Source organism: Camellia sinensis, chromosome 10 (genome assembly GCF_055761805.1).
Source record: "Camellia sinensis isolate YWXY chromosome 10, ASM5576180v1, whole genome shotgun sequence".
NCBI classification, from domain to species: domain Eukaryota; kingdom Viridiplantae; phylum Streptophyta; class Magnoliopsida; order Ericales; family Theaceae; genus Camellia; species Camellia sinensis.
This window is the reverse complement of record NC_138970.1, coordinates 28583226-28606908: the sequence shown is the minus strand read 5'-3', so window position 1 is coordinate 28606908 and position 23683 is coordinate 28583226. Positions and strand designations below refer to the sequence as shown.

General features: G+C 38.9%; 1 protein-coding gene across 1 annotated transcript; it reads left to right on the top strand.

Moving 5' to 3' along the window:
- The first annotated feature begins 18430 nt into the window (after positions 1–18430).
- LOC145800256 (uncharacterized) lies at positions 18431–20938 on the top strand. Its single transcript, XM_082889918.1, has 3 exons — positions 18431–19406; positions 20019–20284; positions 20522–20938. Exons 1-3 carry the CDS (start codon positions 18431–18433, stop codon positions 20936–20938), a joined length of 1659 nt encoding a protein of 552 aa, XP_082746044.1.
- The last annotated feature ends 2745 nt before the right edge of the window (positions 20939–23683 follow it).

Below are 23683 nucleotides of genomic sequence, written 5' to 3'. Positions count from 1 at the left end.
TAGGGCGAACACTCGGCCCTGCTTCCTAGGCTCTTTCCCGGTAGCTTTGGGATTCGGTTTTGGTGTAATAGTTGATGCCGCTACGCTTGGTGTAGCTTTACTACTAGCTTGTGGAGCAGAGGGACAGTCTTTAACCATGTGGCCCACCTTGCCACACCTGTAACAGGCTCCTGATATCTTGTAACACACTCCCTTGTGATTTTTACCACATTCAGAACAGGGCGGTATTGTACGGTTTCCTTGACTAGACGTAGTCGTTGACCCCGTATTCTGTTTCTTGTTCAATGAACTATGCTTGCCTTTCTTAAACTTGAAACCCTGCCTTTTTCCACGACATTCAGACGCTGGTGCTTCAATCTTTAGTGCTTCAATGTTCGATTCAGCCATCAAGGCTCGGTCAAGGACATTCACGTAGTTCGGTAACTTCAGTACATTTATTCTGTCAAGAATTGCAACATTCAGGCCGCCTTCAAATTTTCTGGCCTTCTTATAATCAGTATCCACCATATGCGGTGCATATCTAGCAAGCTCGGTGAACTTCGTTTCATATTCAGCAACGGACATTGTGCCCTGTCTCAGCTGTTCAAATTCAGTCACCTTTCTGTCCCTTACACACTGAGGGAAGTACTTTTCAAAGAAGGCTCCTTTGAATTGAGCCCAAGTCAGAACGGTATTTTCATCACGGATGAACATCCACCACCTTCTAGCTTCTTCTTGCAATGTAAAGGTGGCTAACAGTACTTTGTGTGCTTCAGAGCACGGGAAAACTTCAAACAATTTTTCAGTCTCCAGAACCCAAGCTTCAGCTTTTAACGATTCAAGGCCTCCCTGAAAGGATGGCGGTTTCATTTTGCTGAACTTCTGGGTGAGAGCAATTATGTCCCCATCATTTACATTCACATTCTGTTCCGGTACGACCGGAGGATGAGGTGGGGGCTGTTGATTCAGTTGTTGGTCCAGTCTTGCAGTTATCAGTTCCATCATTTGTTCCAGTCTGGCCATTCTGGCCTCAGAGGATGAGGTTTCAGTTTCGTTTGCAGTGTTTGCATTATCCATTTCACTATAAGCAGTTATGACAGTTATTAACAGAGGCAGTCATACGTTTAACAGTTTAACACGTTAGCATATATTCAGTCATAACGTAACCACACACTTATCATGCTCATGCGATACCCTAATTACTTTTCTAGGACACCCTATAGCTCATTTGGACACGTGTGTGCGGTATAACTCGTGGTTAAGTATCGCTCTGATACCACTCTGTCATGACCCAAACCCGGTCCTATGGGTTTAGCACCGTAACCGGCCAGTAATCCGAGATTACCGAAGGCCTGCAGAACAGTAGAACAGTAAAACAGAGTACAGGGCTTAGCGGAAGCCAAAACAGTAAATAAACAATGTCCAATGAGCTGTGACAGTCTGTATGCAAAAAGACTTTCATACATATATACATAATTAGTACAGAACAGTATGCACAAAATGCACATTCATTCAGACTAGGGACTCAACCTCCGCATCACAGTACAGTAAGCATTCGGTCTATACAAAACAGTAAGACAGTACAGAAGGGGGAATTATAAAACACCCTTAAGCCTTAACATGATAGGCTCGGAACCTCGCAGTGAGGCACATAGGTTGGCTTGACAAAATTGGAGTAACCTTGACGCTCCTAGCCGCGGTCTGGTTCCTGAACACCTACATATATATAAGAGCAGTGAGCTAAAGCCCAGTGAATAACATAATGCGTAAAGGGGTTAAGAATGAATGCCCTTACAGTATGAAAATAGTTCATTTAAACAGTAAGGCCTCGTTTGGGAACAGGCTAATTTAGTAACTTTTTGGCTATTTGGCTAAAAAGGTAGGTAAAAAAAACTTGTATGTTTGGGATGACTTTTTGGCTAATTACGAAAAGATGTGCAAAAAGTAGAGAGAAAAGAGAATCTTTGACTTTTTGGTATGGGTTGTTGGCTTTTTGACTAATTTAGTAACTTTTTGGCTAATTGGCTAAAATAGCCTCTTGCCAAACGAGGCCTTAGTCATTCAGTCAGTACAGTCATATGTGGTACATCCATTAGCATACCAGTACAGTAAACAGTAGGTCTTAAAAGACCGAACAGTAGTGATGGCCATCAGTCAGTAAACAGTGGTGGTTCCAACAAGGGAACCGACAGAGATCTCTGTAACAGTAACAGTAAACAGTAGATGCTAAGGATGCCACAATACAGTTCAGAATATAGGACATACATTCATTCAATTAACAGTATCAGTTCAGAAGGCAGTACAATTCAGTCGTTCAGAAAATAATCATTTGTGAACATATCTTTACACAATCGTTACTCACAGAGTTTGGGCTACAGTATGCTAGAGCGTGCCTCCCCAGTCGCCAACCCTACACAGTTAACAGAGTGAACACACTAAGCTACACAGCTGGGAAAGATAGTAACTTAATCCCTAAATGCCTCGGTGTGTTCTACATCTATATCCTCAACAAGACGCCTTAAACTAGGCCTAAGAATGCTTAGAATGGGATGAGGATGCAAAGATGTACTCAAAAAACAGTTTCAGAAGTTTCAGAAAAACAGAGTCCCGCTCGAGGGCGGTTTTACCCGCTCGAGCGGACATGCAACAAGGTACACGCTCGAGCATCAACTTTCCTGCTCGAGCGTACTGTAAAAGTACTGGATGGGTGAAATCTCCGCTCGACGGACGCTCGACGCCCGCTCGATCGTGAGACACATGCCTCTGCTCGAGCGCCCAATCCTCCGCTCGAGCGGACTGTAAAACAGTGCAGAGAAAAATACTAGATGCTCGGATTCCACGCTCGAGCGCCACTTTCCACGCTCGAGCGGGAGTGCAAAATCTGGAAAAACCCAGATTGCACCACCAAGCTCAAGTCACATTCAAATGCATCAAAACCAATCCTCTTGGGCCCATTTTCTGGAAAATATTTGTATACACATGGAATAACATGGTTCAAAGCTCAATTTGAGAAATCAAAGCCCAAGGGTGTTTAATTCAAACTCAATTTCAAACCATTTTTCAAGAACAAGATGAACATGCAAACATGCATGAATTCAAATCATTTTGAAGCTTCAATTTGATGCTCTAAGGAGCCAATTGATCCAAAAACAAGATGAAAACATGGACCATTACAAAATTATGGACATGCATGTACCATTTTATCATGAAATCAACTCACAACTCAACAATTCGAACATGCATGCATGGATTATGCTCTATATCAACATGTATGAACTAAAACATGGCTTAGCTCTACAATTTAACATGGACCATACACGAATTAGCTCAAACACAAGAATGAGAAGATGAAATCCTTACCTAAGTCTTGCATTCAAGGTTTGGAGAGCTCAAATATGCAATCTATACTTCAATCACCAAGCAATTCTTCAAGTTGACTAAGCTAACCCCTCAAGGACAACTCTATTCTCTCCCTCTCTCCCTCAAGGTCGGCAAGAACAAGAGATATGGACTGATGAAATGTTTGTTTCAATTGAAATGAACTCAAAGGTGTATAAGTAGTGGCCCATTCAAGGGCAAGGTTGTAAATAAGTCAAACTCTTTCAATTTCGCTCAATTTAATCTAGTTTAATCATACCTACTCAGTTTTCAGATGAATACACCATAAAATCACATTAATTATGAGGGTCGTGGAACATCAATCAATTCCGGATTCGGCCGCCGATAAGGCCTTCAATTAGCAGTTCAAACACTAAAATACAAACAGATCAAATAATCAATCAAACAGATAGAGTACAAATTAACATACATACTTAGTCAATTCAGTTCCAGTTTTTTTAATCGGTCAGTTCAGTACTTTAATCAGTTTAATTATCAGTCATAATCAGTTCAGTTCAATGGTAATCAGTGTTCATTCGGTAAGCAGTGGTGAGGGTTCTTATAGTTTTAAAGTGTAGTCTTTTTTATGTCTAAAATAAGAATTTTGGGAGTTTTTTTTCTCCGATTTTGATATAGATTTTTAATTTTTCGACACTCACAATAGTTTCTTCCTCTCTCAAGCCTTTTCCTATATCATTGTGAGTGTATTTCTTTCTTATCGGCAAAGTTGGACAACAGCGATGATAATGGTGGGCTTTCAAACAAATCTTACTTTTCAGACCATATCTTTGAGCGGATCTGTGATTTTTCAATCATAACTGTTTTTTGGGGAGACTTGTTTTTTTGTTGTTAGTTTTTTATTTTGTTGTTTGGTTGGAATGACCTTTTGGAGTCATATTTATATACTATTATTTTATTAATATAATGTTCCCATATTCTAAAAAAAAGGATAAAAGAGTTTTGATTCATATTAAATTGGAGGTAAAGTGTACAAATGACTGTTTTGGCAACATGTAAGACCATTTCCAACGGTAAACCAAATTCACCATCAGATTTGAATTTAGTGAAAAATTATCACTTTTATGGCTCCAACGATTTCACCAAATGGATATCAAATTGAGAATTCACCAAAAGTTTTACCAAAATGAGAATGCGCTGGGTCTTTCACCAAAATACTATTCATTACCGTTGAATTTTCACTACCAAATAACCTACCAAATGACCAATTTTCGCAAAATTTTATATAAATTTTACATTGAGAGGTTGACCTCTCGGTCGACCCCCGGATGACCCTCAAGAAAGAAGCAAATATGGAAATCCTTGTAAGAGTGAATGAATGTAAGGATACAAAGCAAATGTTTTCGATCTAGCAAGTTTTAGCAGCAGACCCAATACACAACCCCAGCCACTTTATTGTTTATTCCATCTTTCCTTTTATGTCCCCTCAAATTCGACCTGCTATATATACTACTAATACGTATCCTTACATTCATTCCCAATCTGTTCACTCTCATTCACTTATAACTGGCATTAGCCTTGATGATGGCCTCCAGGAAATTGGCACACTACTTTCACGCCCACACCATAGTCGTCCTCACAACCTTTCCACTAAAAGCTTTGTTTGAGAGGGCGAACTTTTCTGGACGAATTCTGAAGTGGGCAGTAGAGTTGGGGCAATACGACATCAAGTTCCAACCCAGGACCGCAATAAAAGCTCAAGCATTGGCCAGTCGATCTAACTGACACAACCGAACTAGGGATGGAAGTTGACGCCGGAATAGTGCAACCCCTAGCAGAAGATACTCAGTCAGACTCCAAGGCAGACCAGATTAAAGACAGCAAGGAAGAAGCAAACCAAGCTACAGCAAACCAAGACTCACCAACAAATAAAGACTTGGTACAATCAGATAGCGAGGGGCAGACAGCAAGCATGGACCTCGAAGAAAACACCAGCAACATTCTTGACCCACGACATCATATGACCCCTTCACTTGCTGGAAGTTGTTCGTTGGTGAGATGTGGAAGCTCTTTGTGGATGGAGCATCCAACCGGCATGGTGCAGGACTCGGCATAGTCCTCATCTCACCAGACGGCCTAGTAGTGGAGCAGGCAATCAACCTTGGCTTCCCAGCATCAAACAACGAAACAGAATATGAAGCGCTTCTTGCAGGCCTCAAATCAGCATTCTATATGAAGGCCACCGAATTAATGGTCTACAGCGACCCACAGCTGGTGGTAAATCAAATTTCTGGCGACTATGAAGCAAAGGATGACAGGATGGCCAAGTACCAAGAATTGGTCAGAATAGAGATCAAGAAATTCGAAGTAGTAAGGATAGAACAAATCGGCAGGGAGGAAAACAGCAGAGCGGACGAACTAGCAGGCTTTGCCTCAATGGCAGATACATCCATTCCTCATCCGTTACTCATCGATTACTTACCAAGACCAAGCATCGAAGACCCCGAAACAGAAGAAGTATGTTGCACCAATCTAGGCCCCTCATGGATGGATCCCATCATACTATTCTTGAAAGATGGCATCCTACCGGAAGAAAAGAAAGAAGCCAACAAAATTAGAGCAAAGTCACAGCGATTTTGGCTCTCCCCATCTTTGGCATTATACAAAAAGTCGTTCTCAGGACCCTATCTAAAGTGTGTCCACCCCAGCAAAGTGAAAGCATTCTTGTACGAGATACATGAAGGGGTGTGCGGAAGCCATCAAGGAGGAAGATCGCTAGCTTACAGGGCCATTTCGCAAGGATACTGGTGGCCATACATGCAAGCAGACTCAGAGAAATATGTGAAAACGTGCGAGAAATGCCAGAAATTCGCACACCAAATACATCAACTAGCTAGAGAACTCCTACCATTGACTAGCCCATGGCCTTTCGCAATGTGGGGCTTGGACATAGTAGGACCACTTCCAACAGCACCCGGAAACAGGAAGTTCTTTCTCGCAGCAACAGACTACTTCACAAAGTGGGTGGAAACAGAAGCATTGGCATCAATCAAAGAAAAAGATGTGAAGAAGTTTGTTTGGCAAAATATCATCACTCGGTTTGGCATACCAAAAGCCCTAATCTCAAACAACGGCACTCAGTTCGACGGTAGAATCTTCAGAGGCTTTTGTGAAGAGTACAAGATAGAGTTCTACAATTCTACGCCGGCATATCCCCAAGCAAATGGTCAGGCAGAAGCATCAAACAAGGTAGTATTGGATGGACTGAAGAAACGGTTAGAAAAAGCCAAAGGCAAGTGGCGGAAGAACTCCCTCATGTTTTATGGGCTTACCGTACTACACCACGACGATCAATTGGAGAAACACCATTCTCCTTAGCTTATGGCATGGAAGCAGTGATCCCGCTAGAAGTTGGTCTCCCCACAATTTGAAACGAAAATTTTGATCCTGACTTGAATGGCGAAACCATAACTTTGGAAAGAAGAGAAAGAGCACTGGTTCACATTGCCTCGTATCAACAAGAGTTATCTAGGAAATACAATAAAACAGTTCATCCAAGACAATTCAAGGTTGGAGATTGGGTACTGCGCAAAGTGATGGGAAACACTTTGATACCAGGAGATAGCAAGTTAGGGCCAAATTGGGAAGGTCCTTACAAAGTGGTTGGGTTAGCAGGCAAAGGGGCATACCACCTAGAAAACAAGGACGGCAAAGCAATCCCTAGACCATGGAACACCGCCAATCTCAAGTTATTTTATTTTTAGTTTTCCTCTTTCAAACATGTGTAATTTTTTTTTCTTTTCTTTCCTTCCTCAATAAAACAAGTCGATTCTTTTCAAAAAATCAGTTTTAGTGAAGATAGGAACATTGCAAACATTTTACTTTAGGTTGGTTGGAAAAACCAACACCCCTCCTAAGCTCAGGATAAGGATCCAGGCTGCAGGACGTTTGGTCGGAATAACCAAACATTTTTCTAAGTTGGCTGGAAAAAACTAACTTAGAGGTTGGCTGAATTAAACCAACACCCCTCCTAAGCCCAGGATAAGGATCCAGGCTGCAGGACATTTGGTCGGAATAACCAAACATTTTTCTAAGTTGGCTGGAAAAAACTAACTTAGAAGTTGGCTGGATTAAACCAACACCCCTCCTAAGCCCAGGATAAAGATCCAGGTTGCAGGACGTTTGGTCGGAATAACCAAAACATTTTACGTTAGGTTGGCTGGAAAAATCAATCTAACGGTTGGCTGGAAAAACCAATATAGAGGTTGGCTGGATTAAACCAACCCTAAGTACTCTTTAGCCGAAGTGAGGACATTGGCTAAAGAGTGGTTGGATGGATTAAACCAACTCTTTGTTACTCTTTAGCCGAAGTAAGTGCATCGGCTAAAGTGTGGTTGGCTGGATTAAACCAACTCGTGGTACTCTTTAGCCGAAGTAAAGACATCGGCTAAAGAGTGGTTGGCTGGATTAAACCAACTTTTTGTTACTCTTTAGCCGAAGTGAGGACATCGGCTAAAGTGTGGTTGGTTGGATTAAACCAACTCGTGGTACTCTTTAGCCGAAGCAAAGACATCGGCTAAAGAGTGGTTGGTTGGATTAAACCAACTCTTGTTACTCTTTAGCCGAAGTAAAGACATCGGCTAAAGAGTGGTTGGCTGGATTAAACTAACTTTTGTTACTCTTTAGCCGAAGTAAGGGTATGGCTGAAGGGTGGTTGCCTGGACTAAACTAACTCCTAGTACTCTTTAGCCGAAGTAAGTACAATCGGCTAAAGAGTGGTTGGCTGGACTAAACCAACTTAGCGGTTGGCAGAATTAAACCAACACTTTGTACTCTTCATCCGAAGTAATTATGTCGGCTAAACAGTGGTTGGCTAGTAAGCGTAGTCAGATTGACCAGCTAAAATCGGAATAACAGTTGGAACAAGAAAAAATGATTTTCATTAATCTGGTTCGGAAAGATTACATGGGAGGGGCTCCTAGCCCGGTTACAAGTCAAAGCAAACAAAAGAAAAAGAAAAATTATAGAATCAGTTGAAAAGATTCTCTAGATCGGCGCCAACATCAATAGGAACACCGGTGTCAGAGGTTAAAGCAGTCTCAGTTTGAAGCCCGATCTCTATCGGAAGCATGGTTTCGGTTGTGAAGTCTTCCGCCGTTAGCTCCAACCGAGCTAATTGATCATTTGTTTGCTCGTTGACAGCCAGAGTTTCAGTTTGCTCATTTTCTTCATCATCAGAATCCTCAAGAAATTGCTTTTGGAGATCGGCAGCATACTCCACCAGTGAGCCCGGTATGAAATACTGTGGAGCATTGTAGACCTCGGTATCAGGTCCACTACCGAGCTGCTCCACAGCACCCCTCCAGCCACATTTGAAAAAAAGGTCCTTCACAGCTTCGCACTGCTGGATATACAAGGCTTCACCTTCTTTGAAACATCGGCTTTCAGCTTCCTCCAGCTTCTTCTCAAGCTCAACTATTTCGGCTTTCTTTTTGCCTTCAAGTTTGGCCAACTCGCGCAAGTATTTGTCTTTCACCGTTGTTGCAATCTTTTGTTTTTCTGCTTCAGCTGAGCTAACAAGTCCGGTCAAGCGACCGTTCTTGGACTGTAGCTCTGCTATCTGCTTCTTGGCTTGCTCCAGCTCGGCTGTCTTTGCCTCGGCATCTGCCATGGCCTGCCTGGTAGTCTTGCGGAGCTCCAGCACTTTCTTATGTGCAATGTTGTTCTTCTGAATGGCCTGCAAAAGAGTAGTGACTCTCTTTAGCCGGACTAACAGTTGGGAAAAGTTAGACAAAGAAAAGGGAGAGCCACTTACCAGGATCATTGATTTTGTTGATGACCGGATGGCCTTCAGCTCGGTGTTTAGTTGTTTGTGGTGGTGCTCCATGTCTTTTGGAAGGCAAACACTCTTGGCTAGATTGAAAGCCATCAAGTGATCCTTCTCAGCAACAACCGAGTCAGTTTCCTGAATATCTCGATTTTGAAAGGTAAGACTTGGAGCCCATTTGGAGGAGTCAGCTCGGTCAGAGTACTCTGGTTGTGGGCTTGGTTGAGGGTTGGGCGGAAGAATGGTCTCATCCTCGTCAACAAGTCGTTGCTCGGTTTGGCTAATCCGGGCACCCTTGTTCGCCCGAGATGAGGATGGCTGCTGGGATGGAAGGGCTACCACGGTCTCAGTCGTCTGACCGGTTTGTGGTACCTCGGGTCTGTTAGTTTCGGTCAATAGCGCCCTGACTCTATTTCTTTTGGCCATTTCTTCTTCAGCGGTCAGTGGGATTAGTCTAATTTCTGGCAAGTTTGGGTCCGGTTCGGGGGGCCTCCTCTAGCAGAAATTCGGTCACTCTCGCTTTTCGGCGGTCGCTGTATCTGTAGGTCGGTTCGAACTTTAGCAGCTTGGCCCAACTACGTTCTGGATACCGTAGTGCGGCGCGTAAGGTCGCAAGATTTGGATAACTGTATAGAGAATGGAGGTTGGCAGAATCTACGAAAGAAGACAATTGTTAGTTCGGCTAAAAAATTGAAAACCGAAATATAGTAAAACACGCAAGAAAACCGAAGTAATTATACCAGGTGTTCCTTTTTTCCAATTGATGCTTCGGCCAGGAATCTGGGCTTGGTGATCCTCAAAGTTCCCAGACACCCAGAAAAAATCGTCATCGTTTAAGTCTTTATCCGGTGTATATTTTATTATCTTCTCTTGGCGACGGCGTATTCTTAAATAGTAGACCCACCCATCTTCTTTTGATCCTAAGGAATATTGGTGGAATATTTCGGCTAGACCGAGGTTAAGACCGGCTTGGCGGTTTAATTCGGCTATTCCCATTATTATACGGTATGAATTGGTGGAAAGCTGGATTGGGCATAGTCGTGTTTGTCTAAGGAATTCACAAATTAATGGCTGGATTGGAAATCTTAGTCCGGTTTCTATTATTGAAAGGAGGGTAAAAGGTACGAAGCCCTCATTCCCCCATGGTATGACATCTTTTTTGGCTAAGACAAGTTGTATGTCGTGGGGATATTGTAATCCTTTCGGAATTCGGCTAGGCCTCTAGGGGTTTCTACCAAAAACCTATACTTCCCCATTTATGTTTAAGTTATAAATAAATTAGTTCGGTCGGAAAACGGTGCTCAGTAGCTCGGTTGAGCGCACAGAGGAATGCTTGAGCAACCTAAGTCTGCAAAGTGGAAAACAAAGGTGTTAAGCACAGATCGTTGACCGTGCTACGAAATCAAAGTAAAGATAAAGAAGTCCTACTTCGGCCTATGGGGGATGCTACAGGGTTTTATCTCGGTTCAGTAAAGTGCTTGGTAGCTCGGATTGAGGAAGGGGTTCGATAGATTGGTTTGTGTGTGGGATTGGTTTTATACGGTTTGAACTACAGTTTTTGTTACCTCGGTCAAACCTACAGGGGCAGCCTTCTTAGTTCGGTTTAAAAACTAGAAAAGCTGGCTTAGCCCCGAAGACTTAGCTCGGTTGAAGGCAAAGGTTTCCAGTTTTCTTAGTTCAAACTTAATTCGGTTCGTTTATCTCGGTTAAAGTAAATCAGAAGGTGGTTTGATTTGGTGAAACTACTAGTTTTGTATGAAGTGTTAGTTCGGTGGGTAGCCTGGCTATGCAGGCACCAGCCACAAACAACTTTTTAGTTCGGTTATGTTAGGGTTGTGGATCAAAAGTGATGTTCTACAAGTTTCATGAAGTTGAGTGGTTCTATTACATGTTTTGCAGAAAAGACGAAGGCTAAACAGAAAAAGTGTTTGCAAAAAGCACACAAAACAAAATATGGATTGAAAAAATACGAAAACAAACAGAGCAAGAAAGATGGATTTGCTTACCAGATTGAAGTAGAAGACGTGGAAATGGAAGCAACGACAGTAAAAGAGGAACACGAAGCAAGCTTCACAGTTGCAAAAGTTGGAGAGTAGTGGAGCTTGAAAGAGAGAATGAGGGAAATAAGAAATACAATGGTGAATCTAAAAATGAGGAGATTGTTTTGTGAAAAGGATGAAAGTGGAAGGGCGGGAACTGTTCAAATTTTGCGAAGTACGAGGGCGGCGGGACAGCTGCAAAGGGCCAATCCGGACCGGCCACGTGTCATTAGAATAAGAATCGATTTAGTAGCTGTGATTGAAGGGACATTTTAACTGAACAAGTACGGCCCGGTATGAATTTAGTTCGGCTAGAACAGAAGAGAAATCTATAGCTCGGCTGGTTGACAGATAATCCCAATCATGCGAAGCAGATGGAATTAAGAGGCAATTGAGAGGGTAATTTATGTGAAAAATTGGGCCGAGCTGGGTAATGGGCCATTATGAGCCGCAGTACCAAAGGCCGAGTAAAATGGCCATGTAAGTTACTCCGGTCGTGTGGTTATGTAAGTTACTCCGGCCGAGTAAAATGGCCATGTAAGTTACTCCGGCCGAGTAAAATGGCCATGTGGTTATTTTGTACAAAAGGCCGTGAAGCTAGTCCGGTCTGACAGAAGATCGAAGTTAGATCGGTCTAACGGTACTTTGGAGTTAGACCGATCTTGGAGTTACACCGGTCTCGACATGTTAGTTCGGTTTGACCACGCCATGGGTTGTGCATGAGGAGCCGACGTAAGAGCATTAAAAGGAAGAGTTAGTTCGGCTTACTCTTCTTCGGCTATGCATTAGGGCTGAGCAAGCAATCCGTGAAATCCGTAATCCGATCCAGTCCAGTCCAATCCGATAAGTTTGGATTGATTTTTTGAATCCGCGGTTCGGTTCCGGATTGAAGAATTAAAAATCCGTAGTCTACGGATTGGTTCCGGATTGAATCTCACGGTTCCGGATTGGAACCGATCCGAACCGTATACAAATAGTCTATATTTTTATTATACATCCTCCCCTATAGTATCTTCTCTTAATTCTATATAAAATCTAAACTCAAACCTAAAACCGTATAATATCTTCTTTTATTACTCTTGTTTGTTGGTTTTTAGTTTTAATTTGTAATGGTTTAAATACTTATAGTGAAACCAATTTTCTTATGGTTGTTTAAATTTTAGAACAGTATGTCGCTATTATAGAAAAATATGTTGCTATTGTGGAACTAATATAGCGCTATGTTTATATTTTTATAAAATTAAAGTGTTATAAATATATTTTTGTTATTTAATTATGTGAATCCGTGATCCTAAACCGATCCAATCCGTATTTAAATGGATTGGTTCGGATTGGTTCCATGATTTAAACGGATTGGATTGGTTCCAATATTTTAGGAACCGTAGAAAACGGATTGGTCCTGGTTTTATTCCAATCCGGTCCAATCCGGACCATGCTCACCCCTACTATGCATAGACATATTTACTTCGGTCATATTGGAGTTCGGCCATGATAAAACCATCTCACTTGGTTTAAGCAATGAGGGGGGTGTTGAAGGATAAGCATTATCTTTCAGGAGTATGAATCCTAGGAGGACTCTGCATGAAGGAGTAGAAGTCCTATTAGGATTGTGTCACACGAAACCTATAAAAGCTTACAACATCACCTTTGGAGAGATAACACAACTTTGTTTTCTGAATACACAAACCTTTTGTCTACTTGTCTATTTTGCTGACTTAGGCATCGGAGAGGTTTCCGGCACACACCCGCCGGCTAGCTCACGTTTGTGTTTTCAGGGAGTAAAGCGACGTCGTACAGAGGAGCGCAGACTTGATCAACAGGATTATACGAGAAGGTTTATTTCTTTCCCGCACACTTGATATCTCCCAATTTGTAAAGTTGCAAAGCTTTTGACCAAAATTTGAATCTGTTTAAAAAATCTGTCAAAAGTTTATATCAAATTTTAGAAGGAAATGCTTGTTGGAGGCAACAAAAAATGAAAAATATGTAATGGAGAGAAAAAGGAATAGTAAACGAATTGGGAACAGAAAGGGAGGGAGAAAAAAAAAATTAATAAGCCTTACCGATCGACCCACCGGACAACCCCTTCCCTTTTGGTTCACACCGTTGGAGCTAGCCGTATCAGATTGAGAAAATCAGTTATTTTTTACTCAGATTTGGTAAAAAAAAGTAATGAACCGTTGGAGATGCTCTAAAAAAATGTCAAAAATCAATTTTTAATTCATTTTAGATCATATCACCTCTTACATGAAACAATAAAAAAAATTTTAAAATGTTAAAAAATTAACTTTTAACCATCTTCTCACAACAGCAAAAATAAAGATAATTTTCCACGATAGGATCAAACCACCAGTATAATTTAAGTACGGATTCAATTAAACTGATGGGGTCAACTAAATTGACATAATCTTTTTGAATAATTAAGTCGGAGTTCTTGTACGGTTATGAGACCATCTTTTTATTTAATTCTGTCTTTTTCAATTTTTTATTTTTTTTCTTATTAATTAATTTTTTATTGCACATTTTAAATATCACACCATGTTTGTTTTTTGGGTATATGAACATTCAGTATATTTTTGTATTTTAGGATATTTATTAATTTTTTTAATATTTTTTCATAAATATTTTATTTTTTAGATACATTTAAAAAAAATTTTAAAAATGTTTAAAATTTTAAAAATATTTACTAAAAATAAAAAAAAACATGAAAAATAAAAAATTTAATTTAAAAAAAATTAAATTTAAAAAATTGAAACCAAATATACTATAATTATTAATTGGAGATATTCAATAAAATTAAAACTGGCATGTCAATATAAAAGAATAATGCGATATGTATCAATTGGTATACAAATTAATGTGTCAATTGATGATGTGACATAATCTAAAAAATTTTTAAAATTTATAATATGATTAATAAATGAAATTAATAATAATATTATAAATAGTGTTGATATACTAATTAATATATTAATCAATATATTAATCAGTAATATCACCACCGAATATAATATTTCTTTCCACATCGATCATTGTGTAAGTATGCACGCGCATGCGTGCATTGCATATGTTGAACGCTGGATGAGCCTATCATTTAAACCATTATAAAAAAAAAAGAAAAGGAAAATCAACTTTGAAATCTAAAGGAGTTCAAGTTGAATAAATAATAAATAAATAACTTACTTGAGTGAATAAAGAGATTTTTTCAACATATTTATAACATCTGAAAAAATGTAAGCCAATTTCTTTAACTTATATGATTAATCTTATCTTTGTAATTTTTTCTTGAAAGAAAATGTGAGACAACAAAGTTATTAAAACCTTTGAATTTATTGTTGATTTCATAAATGGTATAATTGTAATTTATGTAATTTTTAAACCACCAAAACTATTGCATATTTGGAAAAATTACTCAAAAAATATATTTATGAACCACAATAATTTCCTGTGTGACTTATATTTAAACAATTTTAAATTTATACCATACACATAATTTTCGTGGCAAATTTTAAGACAAATTTATATTTGTCAAATTGGAAGCCATTGCTCTTGTTCTTAAAAACACCTTCAAAGCAAATTGCTAAAAAATACAAAGAGAGTCAATAGAAAAAACAAAAAACAAAATTGTTGGTATAATTGTAATTTTCAAACCACCAAAACTATTGCTTTTTTAGAAAAATTACTCAAAAAAATATGTTTATGAACCTTAATAATTTCTTGTGTGATTTATATTTGAGCAAATTTAAATTTATATCATACACATAACTCTCAGGACAAATTTTGAGACAAATATGTATTAGTCAAATTGGAAGCCATTGCTCTTGTTCTTAAAGACAGCTCCAAAGCCATTTCATAAATGGGTGTATTTTTTTTTCTCTCTCTTCGTAGGAGTTTTCTCTCTTGCCATGTGCAAGACGTTTCTTTTCTCTTCTCTGGTAGAAGTTAGGGTGTTTGTCTTCTTTTCTTTTACCATGGAGCCTTCTATTGATGAGCTTACTACTAAGCTTATCCTTACGGAGGACGAGGAGGCTGCTGTGGTTGTGGAAGAGGTTCATACTCGCCCTATTGTGGATCGTTCTTGGTTATGTTTGGTGGGCCGGTTGCTTACTCACCGACCATTCAATACTGAGGCGTTGCGCACTATGTTAGTGAGTGTGTGGAAGCCCTTTAAAGGAATGCAGTTCAAAGTTATGGGGGACAATTTGTTCCTCTTCCAATTTAATCATATTGTCGACAAGAAGAGAGTTCTTTTCCGCGGTCCATGGAGTTTTGATAAGCAGTTACTTCTTCTTGAGGAATTTGAGGGCTCTTTGCGGCCTTCTGACATCAAGTTTACTAGGGCCCTTTTCTGGGTCCATGTTATCAATTTATCCCTCTTTAGCATGACTCGGGTAGTTGGGGTCCTCATTGGAAACCGTCTTGGGCGTTTTGTTGATATGGAACTTTCGGAGGAAGGAGTGGCTTGGGGTAAATACCTTCGTATTCGTGTATCAATTGATATTGCCAAACCATTGAGACGTGGTATGCATATTGCGTTAGGCTCTTCCCGGCTTATCTGGGTGTCGTTTCGTTATGAACGATTACCCAATTTCTGTTTTGCTTATGGTATTCTTGGCCATGGGACACGTGATTGTACCACACGATTGTTGGGTTCTGCGGTGGATAATACTACTCGGTTTCAGTATGGCCCTTGGCTGCGGGCAGACACGGAGTTAGGCAAGAACAAGGGGCCTTTACGCCCTTCTGAACCTGTCGAGGAAGAACCTGTGGGACTTGACTCTCCAATGGTTTCTGTGCTTGGAGGTGGAAGTGCTCTACAACCATGCCAATCCGAACTGTTGGTGTTAATCCCTAGTGGTTCGCCGGTTGGCCAAGGAATGGACCATACTCCCACTCTGCAGATGGTTACCCCATTTCGCGCTCCCCTCCCTCCGAATAAGGATGCGGTTGTCGTTGGTGGGGATCCTCTTGGCGAAAAAGATGGGTTGGCTCCTGCTCGCTCAATTTCAAATTCAAATTTGACTTTGTCAGTTATTCCTAATAAGGGACTAGCATTTGAGGCCCAGAATATGGAGTTTGTTAGCGGCCCTTTAGTGGATGCCAAAGTTACAGAGTTGGATGTGCCTTTTTCAAGGCCAACTAGTTCTTTGTCCACTTCCTTTTCTTTGGGCTTGCCTAATCTCGTCCAGTTGGAAAAAGGCAAGGGTTTGGTCTATCCGAAACTAAAGAAAGGCAGGAAACCACGGGCGCGCACCGCCCCTGTTTTTCTCTTGCCTACTTTGTTAACTGATGGGTGCAAACGGAAGATACATATGGACCTTATAGAGGGTGTCTCTCAAGGGGCAAAACGTTTCTGCCATGATTCTCTGGCACCATGTCCAGTCCCCACAGAATTTGTCATGGCGGATGGTGCGGGGCAGCACCGCCAATCATTATGAATTGCTTAAGTTGGAACTGTCGTGGGCTTGGGAACCCACGGACAGTTCGCGACCTTCAATGCATGTTGAAATCTAAAGATCCCGCTCTAGTTTTCCTCATGGAGACTAAAAGTATTGGACGTAAGATTGAAAGCTTACATTGTAGGATTGGATTTTCTTGTGCTTTTACGGTGGACCAAGTAGGCTTTGCGAGAGGTTTAGCTCTTCTTTGGTGGAGTGATATTCAAGTCTCGATTAAAAGCTATTCTACTGGACATATTGATGCTATTGTAGACTCTGGTTTGGGTTCAACACCGTGGCGGTTTACGGGATTTTATGGTCATCCAGTGGTGTCTCACCGACGGGATTCGTGGGAATTATTGTGAAGACTATCGAGCTTGTCTAGTCTGTCGTGGCTTGTTATTGGTGATTTCAATGAAATTCTATTCTTGCATGAAAATGTTGGCATGGGTGAACGTAGTGGTGTCCAGATGAGTGCTTTTCAACATGTTCTCGAAGATTGTTCTCTAGCGGATCTTGGCTATCGCAGATCCAAATTCACATGGGCCAATAACCGCTAGCAAGGACTCATTCGGGAGAGGTTGGATCGTGGTGTGGCTATCTTGGTATGGTTGCAATTATTTCCCTTGGCAACGGTACATAATCTGGTATGCACGACCTCAGATCATAACCCTTTATTGCTCGATTTAGTAGGCTCAAGAAATATCTCAGTGAATCATTGTGGAGGGCATCGGCCTTATCGTTTTGAGGCAATGTGGTTGCGGGATGATGAGTGCGAATCTATTGTCCTTCAAAATTGGTTACGGCAACAGACACCTACAATGGAAGGTATTCGATCAAATCTTGACGTCATTGGAGCCCGTTTATCAACATGGGGCTGTCGGAAATTTGGTGCCTTTTAGAATACCATTCGTGACAAGATCAAGGAGCTTCAACGACTAGAGAGCCTGACCTCCATGTCAGAATCGGAACGGGATTGTTTTTCTGCTCTTTGTCAACATGTTGACGAACTCCTACGTAGAGAGGAAATATTTTGGTATCAGCGCTTTCGTGCCAATTGGTTAAAAGATGGTGATCGCAACACTTCTTTTTTTCATGCCAAAGCAAACCAGCGGCATAAAAAGAAATTGATTCTGGGTTTGAAAAATGAGCAATCACTATGGTGTACTGATTTACGTCGAATGGAGGATATTGCTGTGCACTATTTCGAAAGCCTCTTCACTTCGGAAACCCCTCAGGGTATTTAGGATGTTCTTGACACTACTACTTCGCGGGTGTCCGACGATTTAAATAGAATGTTGGGTGGTGAATTCACTTCTGCAGAGGTGGACAAGGCTTTAGCTCAAATGCACCCCACAAAGGCACCGGCTTGGATGGAAAACATGCATTGTTCTATCAACGTTTTTGGCTGAACATTGGGTCACAGGTAACTGCGGCTGTTTTGGGAATTCTTAACCGACAAGAGCCTATGAACATTATTAATGACACATTTATCGTGTTAATTCCGAAGGTTCCGAATCTGAAAAGAATGTTTGACTTTCGTTCAATCAGTTTGTGCAATGTTGTCTACAAGCTGATTAGTAAGATTCTGGTGAATCGGCTCAAGCTTGTGTTGCCCTCTGTGATCTCCATCAATCAAAGCGGCTTTGTATCTGGGCGTCTTATTGCCGATAATGTTTTTTCAGTATTTGAAGTATTTCATTACATGAAAAATTAGAAGCATGGCCGTACGACACTTTGCATTAAAATTGGACATGAACAAAGCCTATGACCGTATGAAATGGGAATTTCTTCGCCAAATTATGTTAAAGATGGGAATGGATGGCCGGTTTGTCCAAGCTATTATGCGGTGTGTTTCGACTGTCTCATACTTGATCCTTCTGAATGGTAAACCCACAAGATCTTTTCGCCCTTTCCATGGCCTACGTCAAGGTTGTCCTTTATCCCCTTATCTATTTGTCCTCTGTGCGAAAGGTCTTTCTTCGTTGATTTGGCAGGCAAAGCTTGATAATAGACTTACTAGGATAGGCATATGCCGTGGCAGTCCGAAGATTTCACATCTCCTATTTACGGATGACAGCCTCTTATTTGATAATGCGACTGTCGCAGAAGTGTTGATAGTTGTGCGCATTCTCAAAACATATGAATTAGCTTCAGGTCAGAAGGTTAATTTTAGCAAGACATCTATTAGTTTCAGTACTAATGTGGGGGCGGAATTAAGAGAGGAACTTCGTCAGCTTTTGCATGTTGGCACTACGATGGTGAACGACAAATATTTGGGTCTTCCGTATTTTGTTGGGCGCACCAAGCGTGAGGTGTTTCAATTTATCAAAGACCGTTTGTGGACGCGGCTCAACGAATGGAAAGAAAAGTTTATATCTGCAGCAGGTCGTCATGTTTTGATCCAGGCAGTTGCTCAGGCCATTCCAACCTATGTTATGTCATGTTTTCGAATCCCGGAAACTTTATGTGCTGAGATGGATTCCATGGTGAGTCGCTATTGGTGGGGGCATTCTAACAATACCAGGAAAATACATTGGAAAAGCTGGGAGGCTTTGTGTACTCCAAAGTGGGTTGGTGGGTTGGGTTTTCGAAAGTTGGCGGCTTTTAACAAAGCCATGCTTGCGAAGCAAGGCTGGCGCTTGCTGAAGTTTCCTAATTCGTTATTGGCGAGTCTTCTACGTGCTAAGTATTACCTTCATGCAGACTTTTTGTCGTCTTCGATTGGGTCTAATCCGTCTTTCACTTGGTGCAACATTTTTGATGCTAAACCATTGCTTTATGCAGGTCTTCGATAGCGTATAGGGGATGGGCAACGTGTTCATCTCTGGGGTGATAAATGGGTTCCTAGGTCACAATACTTTCAGTTAATATCTTCTCTAGTAGGTGAAGACCACCAAATGGTATGTTCTATTATTGATCCGGTTTGGCGTTGCTGGAATTTAGACCTTTGCAAAGAGTTGTTTCTTCCGATTGATATTGAGGCTATTCAACAAATTCCCTTATGCCCAGCTCTACCTCCTGACACATTAGTGTGGCATGACACTCAGAATGGTCTTTTTTCGGTAAAATCAGCCTATCATTTACAAGTTGCTCTCATGTGTTCAAATAATCATCCCGGCTCTTCGGATGGAGGACTTGAGCAACAACACCTTTGAAAGAAACTTTGGCATCTTCGAATTCCGAACAAAATTAAATTCTTTGCGTGGAAAGCTTCTTTGAATATCATCCCCACTTCCGATTTGTTGCGTCGTAGGCATGTCCCTGTGGCTGGAAATTGTGTACCCTGTCCCAACTGTCTAGAGAATTTGTTGCACTGTGTTCGTGATTGTCCTATTGCGAAACGAGTATGGAAATTAAGTCCGCTGCGATTTGAGGTTCAATCTTGGAATTGTACAGATTTTTCTCAATGGGTTTCGGTGATTGAAAATAGAGTTGATGAATATGGACTTGGCCTATTTTTTTCACTTTGTTGGGGTTTGTGGAGTGCTCGCAATCAAGCTGTTTTCAATGAAGTCTTTCGTTCAGCGGAGGATATAGTGCAATGGGTGTGTGAACTTTTACATGACTTCTTTCTTGCGAATCATCGACCCATCAGTGCACCAGTCTTTGGGGAGCCTGTCCATTGGGTCGCTCCAATTGATGGGTTTGCCTCCGTTTGGGAAGTGGGTTGGCTTTTTGGCTTTTTGGCTATTTTAGCCTGGGCTATTTTAGCCTGGTTTGGGAAGGGCTTTTTGGCTTTTTGGCTTTTTTGACTTTTTTTGTGAGAGAGGATTGTAATGATTATGGGTTGGATTTGATGTTTTGTTTTTTGTGGCTATTTTAGCCAAAAAAGCCTGGGCTTTTTCTTGCCAAACGGAGGCAAAGTTAATTTTGATGGTGCTGTGTTCAATCACCTCAAGGCAGTTGGAGTTGGTGTTATTATTCGGGACCACGCTGGTGCGGTTATTACGGCTTTGTCAGAGAGGGTTGATTGTTGGGGTGATGCAAATTGTGCTGAAGCTTTTGCAGCTCAACGAGCGGTGCATTTTGCTATAGACCTGGGCATTCTTAATGTTCAGTTAGAAGGGGATTCGCTCAACATCATTCGAGCTCTTCAAGCTACAGACCCATTGTTATGCTCCTACGGTCACGTTCTTCAGGAAGCTATTGCAAGGGGCCGTTGTTTTCGAAATTGGAATATTTCTCATACTCCTCGGCTGGGCAATCAAGTTGCTCATGGCCTAGCTCAGATGGCAACTGCGAGTTCTGGACCATCCATCTGGATGGAAGAGGTCCTTCTCGAATTATTTTCTTTAGTTTTTTCTGAAGTTATGTAGTTCTCTTTGGGTTTTTCCCTCTAACAAAAAAAAAAAAAAAAAAAGACAGCTCCAAAGCAATGTAAAAATAAAATAATTTTTTTTAAAAAAAAAATACAAAGAAAGTCCATAAAAAAAATAAGGGTAAATTATACTGACACCCCTTGAGGTTTATTTTTAATACAAATCCTCCCTCATTTTTGAAAAATTACATTTTTCTCCCTGAAATTTGTAATCTCATTACAAATTGTCTCATGAATTACTGATGTCATGACTTAAAATTTTATAAATGATTATCTTGCCATTTTTCTTATCATTTCTTCTTTTTATCATCATGATTACATTGTACAACTTTTTATCATTAAATTCTACTTGAACATATTCTTATTGAGTGTTGACATACAAACATAAATTTTATATAGAATTTTCAAACATAATAATATAGTTTAATGGTGACATTTTACTTTAAAACAAAATACCTATAACATGATTTATATTTACATCAATATCACTATCACAATATTTTTATGATATTTTTTTATATATGAATATAATTTTTTTTTATATTTTTTATTTCCACCATTATATTTAGATTAGATCAATTTAATCTAGATATATTTAAAAAGTATAAAATTTGTACAAAATTTTTTTTTAAAAAAATTATTGAATACAACAAAATAAGATAATGTATTGAATTTTTATATTTTTGTATTTTTTTTTGTATTTGGTGAATTTAAAAAAAATCACAAAATATTATACTTCTTAATTATATCTAGATTAGGTGTATCTAAAAAATTAAAAAAAAATTACTTAAAATATTAAAAAAAATCCAGTAAAAATAAAAAAATACAAAAAATAAATTTTTTTTGTGAGTTAAACCAAAAAATATGCTTGTTATTTCTTTTGAAATATCGTGAACAAAATATTTGTATTGTTTTATTATTTTATATGTATAAAGGCAAATATATCATTTTAATCTGACATGGAGATAAGTGTAATTTTTTAAATTTGAGGGAATAATTTGTATTAAACATAAATCTCAAAGGGTGTTAGTGTAATTTACCTAAAAAGCAAAAAAATAAAAAAACAAAAAAATGTTATTATCTAGGAAAAACCTCACGAAAAAGCCTACATGATGCAGCAACCACTACAAGAAAGTAAGGTTTTATAAACAAAAATTTAGGGATAAAATCACTATTTAAGGATAAAATATTTTTGTCACTAAAAGTGTCATTATTTTATTTTTAACAACAAAATTAGAAATTTAGTAATGAATTGCTAACCTTTTGGGATCAAAAGTTTTCTCAAAAAATAAATCTTTTTGGGACTCACTTATTTTGTTCCTAAAAGTGTATTTATTAACGACATTTTCAAAAATTTGTCCTTAAATTCTCATTTTTTGACTTTTTGAAACAACCTTTTAACAACTGTAAACTGAAATTAGTCCTTAAATATTTTTTGTAACAAAATTTATATTTTAGTGCCAAAAAAACTTAATTTCTAAATCTCTTATTTGTTGTAATGAACAAATCTTTTTTTAACAATAATAAGGAGATTATGATAATAATCTGATTAGCTTTTCTGGGAATCAAACTCACTTAATTTTCTATTAATTGATAATGATTTTAATTAATTATGTGGTGTTTTGGAAAGTGGGTAAAAAAATTAATTTTTTAGCTTTTTGATGGATTTTTTGGCCAAAAAAACTAACATTTTGGTGGCTTCTTTTTACGTAAAAAAATTAAGAAGTTAAAAAATTGACTTTTTTAACATGTTCCTAAATTGCAGCTATATATATGTATCCATAAGGTTCAATGGATTTGATTTTGAATGACCAAATTGTACTTGTTTTGTTTGAAATCAATGACCTTTTTTTAAAGGTTTTAATTTAGAAAAAAGCTCCAATATATACAGTTAGGAAGATTTTTAAGGGGTTGATTTTTCTCAAGTTTATATCTAAATATGAGAGAATTTGAGGGGATCACCACAAGTCTTGTTTTGATAATCTGAACTGTTCATTTTATATTAATCTATATGTATCATCTATAAAAAAATATTAAATTAATTTGATAATTATCACATTTTGATTAAACTCGTTAAACTTTTCAAGTTAAATGTAAAAAACAAATTAATCCATTTTACTCAACTAATTTATAGCTCTACATTTTAATTCCATGACTCTTCCTTTTTCAATGGTATTGGAGCCAAGTAAAAAAACCAACCTCAAATTAATCTAATTTTATTATTTTAACTCTTCATCATCACTAAAGTCTAGCCTTAATATTTTTTTAACCATAGTTAGAATTATTCAGTAAAATTGTCCACCATACAACAAAATATCAAATTTTTTTTTTTTGTTTTTGTTTTGAAAGATGATAAAATTTCAAATTTGTACTCGTATAATGTTTTTATTTTGGCAAATGGTATTAGATTAATTAGAACTAGTAAAATAAAATAGAACTAGTACAAAATTTATCTAGCCCGGTGTTCCCTTTTGCAAGACAAAATAAGATTATTAATTTTAAATAGTAGAAAGAGAGAAAAGGTTATAGGGTTCATTTGGAAAGTTGGTTGGCTTTTTTACTTTTTGACTTTTTAGCTATTTTAGTTTGAGATTAAAAAGTCTCGTTTGGAAAGGACTTTTTGACTTTTTAATTTTTTGTGAGAAAAATAATGTAATAATTATGAGTTAGATGTGAAAAAACCTATTTTGTCTTTTTATTACTAAAATAGCCCCAACCCTGCTTCCTAAACGAAACCTATAGA